The 6,064-nt window shown below is 56.6% G+C and overlaps 2 protein-coding genes across 2 annotated transcripts in view; both read left to right on the top strand.

Annotated features, from left to right (window-relative positions):
- The first annotated feature begins 411 nt into the window (after positions 1 to 411).
- On the top strand, positions 412 to 5,426 carry STOML2 (stomatin (EPB72)-like 2). The gene is made up of 9 exons (XM_009999695.1): positions 412 to 552; positions 862 to 961; positions 1,581 to 1,639; positions 2,004 to 2,105; positions 2,698 to 2,832; positions 3,318 to 3,462; positions 4,763 to 4,842; positions 5,041 to 5,184; positions 5,295 to 5,426. Exons 1-9 carry the CDS (start codon positions 469 to 471, stop codon positions 5,424 to 5,426), a joined length of 981 nt encoding a protein of 326 aa, XP_009997997.1. The 5' UTR covers positions 412 to 468.
- A 479-nt stretch (positions 5,427 to 5,905) lies between these two features.
- Positions 5,906 to 6,064, top strand: part of PIGO (phosphatidylinositol glycan anchor biosynthesis, class O) — a 17,201-nt gene continuing 17,042 nt past the window's right edge. Inside the window, 1 exon segment of the mRNA XM_009999701.1 lies at positions 5,906 to 5,960. Within this exon segment, the coding sequence (XP_009998003.1) occupies positions 5,906 to 5,960 (55 nt within the window).

Below are 6,064 nucleotides of genomic sequence, written 5' to 3'. Positions count from 1 at the left end.
TGAGGTGGGGCCGGGAAGGGGTGGGAGGAGGGGTCTGGCCAGGTTACAGGGGCAGGAGAGATCCCGCCCACACCTTCTTTTAGCTTATGGTGTCAGGGACGCTTGGTTTCTCCCTCCCCCAGCGTCGTGCGGGAAGGGGGAGCACGGAGAAAGCTCCAGCGTGGGGCTGAGCCTCCCCTTCCCCTGCAGGGAAAGCTCTGGAGCTCGGGCTGGCCCTGGGGCCCGGGTCTCAGCCCTGCAGGGACAGCCCGTGTGACAGGCGTGGGCCTGTTTGTGGCACCAGTGCTGCCTCCTGCCCTGCTGGGTGGGAGCAGCGATCCCAGATGGGAGAGCAGGGGTGGTGCTGGGCTCCAGGGTGCTGGCAGCTGGTCTCCATGCCATTCCTTTTCCTCTCTCCAGCGCTGCCAGCAGCTGAAGCGTTCAGCATGGCTGGCCCCGGCGCCGCACCGCTGGAACTCTGGCCTGCCCATGAACATCGGGGTGCTCTTCGTGCCCCAGCAGGAGGCTTGGGTGGTGGAGAGGATGGGCAAGTTCCACCGAATCCTCGAGCCTGTAAGGAGATGCTTTTCTCCCCTTCTGGATTCAGCAGATACCTAAAGCTGTAGCGAGGCGTGTCCTCTGCGCGAGGATTTGGCGGATGGTGTGCTTATTCTTCTAGATTTTTGACTGATTTCCTTGGGTGGAGCAGGGAGAAGCCTAAATTTCCACTGTGTGCAAAGCACGTGTGCTTTGCCCGCGCTATCTGCAGCGTGTAGGGCACTTGGTCTTAGTTTCCACAGCTCGCTCTAATCTGACTGAGCTCTCTGGGGAGGAAAACCCCAGATTAGGGGGCTCAGCTGTCTAATCTTACCCTTTTCCCAGGGTTTGAACTTCCTCATCCCTCTGCTGGATCGGATTCGTTACGTGCAGAGCCTCAAAGAAATCGTGATTAATGTCCCAGAGCAATCAGCTGTCACCCTAGGTGAGGAACAGCTTCTGCATCCTGACTGGTTTCTTCTCCTATGTCCAAGGTGACAGCATGGGAGGAGTGGAAGTGACCCTGGGGACCGGGGCTTGCCCATGCTCCTGGCACTGGGAGCAGGAAGACCCCAGGAGGTCCCATCTGCCTGCTCAGGGCTGTGGCTGCCCCTCCTTGCTGGGTTGAATGCACCTAGGCAGGAGTCTGTTCTCAGACGTGTTCTTGTGTTGAACTTCAAAAAACCTCCGTGTTTCTCTAAGAAATATTTTGCACTAGATTGATGGACAGCTCTGTTACAATGCTAGTATTAAGCTTTTTTGGTTTGGTCTTTTTCTTAAATCTTCATTTGTGTAGATAACTACAGTATGGAAGGCTTTTGGTCTGCAGACCTGAGACTTCCCATGGATTTAAAATGTCAAAATGTAGTGTTTTCTACAAGGTCCTTGTTACAAAGCCTTTTAGATAAGGAGATCCTTTTCAGCCAGCCCCTCCTCCATGCCATGCTCCGGGAAGGGCTGACCCTGCCTAGCTCTGCTTGTTCTCTAGGGGGGAAGGGAAGGGGCGTTGCTGTGTTTTTGTTTTGCTGCTGCAGTCAACAGGAGGTGCTGTTTTCTCCCGGCAGATAACGTCACCCTGCAGATCGATGGTGTGCTCTACCTGCGGGTTATAGACCCCTACAAGGTACAGTTCCTGCCGGGGCTGAGCCAGGCCTGCAGCCCCCCCAGGGCCAGACTGACCCCAGACCCCCTCCCCAGCAGGGTCTGACTGTGCTGCTCCTCATGTCCCACTTGCCTGGCTCTTTTGGCTCCCTTCTGCCCACAATGGGGGCATCAGCCCCTGCCCAGCTAGCTGCCCCCAGCAAGTGCCTCAGTCCCCTCCCCAGGGAAATGGGGAAGGAGAGGAAGGCAGATCTCAGCTCTGGACTCTGCTTTCTTTGGCGAGGGTGTCTGTGGCAGGTTTTTCATTTCAATGTTCGCCCATCCTGACTTGTCCGAGGTGTCTCTCAGCACTGCCATCAGCACTGTCCTTTGCTTCTGCTCTTCAGGCCAGCTACGGAGTGGAAGATCCTGAGTATGCAGTGACCCAGCTGGCCCAGACAACCATGAGATCCGAACTTGGCAAACTCTCCCTTGACAGAGTCTTCCGGGTGAGCCGGGGAGGTGGATGATGGAGCTGCCAGTGTCTGTCCAAACCCTGGGGCAGGCTGGGTGGGCAGGCTGGTATACTGAGCAGCAAAACACCCTCCACACACCCTTGTGTTTCAGGGGACCTATCAGAGAATCCTTGAAGATGAGTCTTGTTTCAGGTTGTTGGTTTTTATTGACTGGGAGATATTTCTTAGCCTCCCTGGGTCAGCTGGAAAGGCTGGTGGGTGGTGCCTTCCCAGACTCAGCTTGTCCTGCTGACTTTCTCTTGTGCCAGTGACTCTTTGCCCAAGCCCAGCAGCCAAAGTGTCCTGGCTGACCTGGTTCAGGGGGCTGTAACCCTCATGCAGAAGCAGGAGCTGTTTGTGTTCATGGATGATGTTAGTACCCAGATGTATGGCAGATGTTTGTTTCTCAGCAGTTTCAGGCTGGGTGTTGCCCTCCCTAGGAGGAGATGACCCTTTTGGCACTGCCTCATGCCTGTGGAGATGGGTTTTTTTGCCAACTTTGGCCTGTCAGGGGAGGTGTCTGTTTCCCTCCTCTCATGCTAAATGCCTCTGCTTTGCTCTCTGCCCTTTCATTTGTGCCTGCCAGGAACGGGAGTCCCTCAATGCCAACATTGTGGATGCCATCAACCAGGCCTCGGACTGCTGGGGCATCCGCTGCCTGCGCTACGAGATCAAGGACATCCACGTGCCCCCACGTGTGAAGGAATCAATGCAGATGCAGGTCTGGTTCTCAGGGAGGGCAGTCTGGAAAAAGAGGGAATCCTCCCCTTCCATACAACATGGTTGTTCTCTGTCCAGAGCTGGCAGCACTGGATCTTCCTGGGGAGAAGGAAGCCTGTTGGCACTCCAGCTGCAAACATAGAGATATTGAGTAGATAATTGCTGTCCTCATTTTGGCAGTGGTGGCCCTGCCAGCTCTTGTTAAGGCTCTGTAGGAAGCAAATCTCAGAGCTGGAGACCTTCCTTTGAAAAAAGCTGGTGCCAGATCTCCAGGCTGGAAGAGGAGGGCGGGAGGTGGCTGTCTGATTAGGTGTGGACAAGGCTAAGGAGCAGAAGCAGCCCTCATCAAGGAATGCTCCGTGTTCTCTGCTTGTGTCCTTGTCCTGTGCCAAGCCATGCTTCCCCAGATGGGGCACAGGAGCATGTCCTCACCATGCTCACCCACGGAGGGGGATTTTCAGGCTGGCTTCTGACCCGTGTTGGCAGGTGGAGGCAGAGCGACGGAAGCGGGCGACAGTGCTGGAGTCGGAGGGGACACGGGAATCGGCCATCAACGTGGCTGAGGGGCAGAAGCAGGCCCAGATCCTGGCATCAGAAGCTGAGAAGGCTCAACAAATCAACAAAGCTGCAGGTGGTGCTTGGGCAGGAATGTGTGGGGCCTGTCGGGGGGTGGGGTGGTGTCTGTGGGCTCAAATAGTTGTGGTCTTTGGGGCAGAGTCTGGTTGGAAACCTGTGTCTAGTGATGTCCCCCTGGAGTCAGTACTGCGTCCAGCCCTGTTCGGTATAGGCATCAATGACCTGGATGAAGGGACAGAGTGCACCAATAGCAAGTTTGCTGGTGATACAAAACTAGGAGGAGTGGCTGACACACCAGAAGGCTGGGCTGCCATCCAGTGTGGCATGGACTGGCTGGAGAGCTGGGTAGGGAGAAACTTGATGAAATTCAACAAAGGCAAGTGTAGAGTACTTCGTCTGGGGAGGAACAACCTCATGTATCAGTAGAGGCTGGGGGCTGACCTGCTGGAGAGCAGCTCTGGGGAGTAGCACCTCAGGGTCCTGGTGGACAACAGGCTGACTGTGAGCCAGCAATGTGCCCTGGCAGCCAAGAGGGTCATTGCCATCTGAGGTGCATGAAGAAGAGTGTGGCCAGCAGGTTGAAGGAGGTTCTTCTCCCCCTCTACTTTGCCCTGGTGAGGCCACAGTTGGAATACTGTGTGCAGTTCTGGGCTCCCCAGTTTATAAATGATAAGGAACTATTGGAAGGGCAGGGCCACAAAGATTATTAGAGGAATGAAGCATCTGCCCTATGAGGAAAGGTTGAAGGAGCTGGGTTTGTTCAGCGTGGAGAGGAGAAGGATGAGGAGGAATCTCATCAATGCTTATAAATGTATAAAGGGTGGTGTCAGGGGGATGGGACCAGACTCTTTGCCATGGTGTCCAATGGCAGGAAAAGGGGCAATGAACACAAGCAGGAGCACAGAAGGTTCAAGCCAAACATAGCTTGACTGTGAGAGTGACAGAGCACTGGAACAGGCTGCCTGGACAGGCTGTGGAGTCTCCTCTGGAGACATTCAAAACCCATCTGGACGTGTCCCTGTGTGATCTACTTGTATGTGAACCTGCTCTGGCAGGGGGTTGGACTTCAGAGCTTGAGAGGTCCCTTCCAACCCTGAGAACTCTGTAGCCCTCTGGACCAAGGGGTGATGGTCCCAGGAAGAGGCCACATCCCTGTCTGCAAGTCAGCCTTCCTCAGCCACACCAACCCTTCTCTGCTGAGGCCCTTAGGCTGAGCTCCAGCTCTGGGGCAGCAGGAGTATTGTGGGACAGCTGCTGGGGAGCAGGAGGCTTTGCATGCCTGAAATTACCCTGATTTGCTCCTTGCCAGCAGTTTGTCATGGTTCTGATGTGTGTCCTGCTGTGGTTGGTTGCAGGAGAAGCCAGTGCCATGCTGGTGAAGGCCAGGGCCAAGGCAGAGGCCATTCAGCTCCTGGCAGCTGCTCTGGCACAGCAGGTGAGTGATGGTGCCCTAGGCTGCCACTGCTTGGGCGGTGAGACCACAGCCAGGGTGGCACCTGGCTTTCCCTAGCATCTCCAGCATCAGTGACTGAGGAGTTTTGCTGTCTGGGGTGTTGAGTTGGGCTGGGGGAGGGGCACGAATGAGCTCCTGGTGGGTGGGACCTGCTGCTGAGCCCCGTCCCTCTCTCCGCAGCACGGCAGCGCTGCCGCCTCCCTCTCGGTGGCAGAGCAGTATGTGAATGCCTTTTCCAAGCTGGGCAAAGACTCCAACAACAAAGAGGCCAACACCCTCCTGCTGCCCGCCAACACCGGCGACATCACCAATATGGTCGCTCAGGTCAGTGTGGTCACAGGGACTCTTGTCTGCTCCCTGGAGGAAGAGAGGGTGGCTGCTCACAGGGCCCAGCCTTCTCCTCCCCTCACCCGTGGCTCTCCTGTTCCCCCCAGGCCCTGGGGATCTACTCTGCACTGACCAAGCCACAAGCTGTGAAGAGCCAGGATGAGATGCCCCCAACCCACGAAGACCCCCAGCCTCCCCCTGCAGAGGAGCTGAAGGCAGAGCAGGCCAGCTCCAGCTAGCAGGACCTGGAAGGGAGGACCCCACATCCCCTTCCCTGGGGGCTGCTGGCAGTGCAGTCAGGCTGCCAGCGTCCGTCAGACGCTCCCTCCTGCCCTTGGTCCTTGTTTTTTTGTATTTGGATTTCAATCATGTAATAAATGGTAGCAGTGCTGCTGTGGCACAACCTGCTCTCTGCCCCCCAGAGTTGTCCCTTCTGAGCTGGCTCCTGCCCAGAGCTCCTATGGACACACAGTGATCTGCAAGAGGAGATGTAGCATCCCTCTCCCTGGGGTGATCCCTCTTCTGGGGGGTGATCCCTCTTCTGGGGGGTGATCCCTCTTCTGGGGGGTGATCCCTCTTCTGGGGGGTGATCCCTCTCCCTGGGGGGAGATCCTTCTCCCTGGGGTGATCCCTCTCCTGCGGGGAGATCCCTCTCCTGCGGGGAGATCCTTCTCCTGGGGGGAGATCCCTCTCCCAGGAGGACCCCTCTCCTGGGGAGATGTTCCTCTCCTGGTGGCGAATCTCTCTGCCAGGGGGATATCCCTCTACTGGGGGTGTATCCTTCTTGCTGGGAAAACTCCCTTGTGCCAGGATGTCCGTCTCTCAGGAAGGACCCCTCTCCTTGGGGATACTCTTCTCCCCGGGAGGACTCCTTTAT

The sequence above is a fragment of the Chaetura pelagica genome, unplaced genomic scaffold (assembly GCF_000747805.2).
Source record: "Chaetura pelagica isolate M959 unplaced genomic scaffold, ChaPel_1.0 scaffold426, whole genome shotgun sequence".
Lineage (NCBI taxonomy): Eukaryota > Metazoa > Chordata > Aves > Apodiformes > Apodidae > Chaetura > Chaetura pelagica.
This window is presented reverse-complemented; position numbering and strand designations above follow the sequence as displayed.

Bases quoted from the DNA above. Each gene is read 5' to 3' on its own strand.
- STOML2 (XM_009999695.1), top strand. From the start codon at position 469: ATGAACATCGGGGTGCTCTTCGTGCCCCAGCAGGAGGCTTGGGTGGTG. The intron at 962-1,580 runs GTGAGGAACAGC...TTCTCCCGGCAG, and splicing joins GCAATCAGCTGTCACCCTAG to ATAACGTCACCCTGCAGATC. The intron at 4,843-5,040 runs GTGAGTGATGGT...CTCTCTCCGCAG, and splicing joins CAGCTGCTCTGGCACAGCAG to CACGGCAGCGCTGCCGCCTC.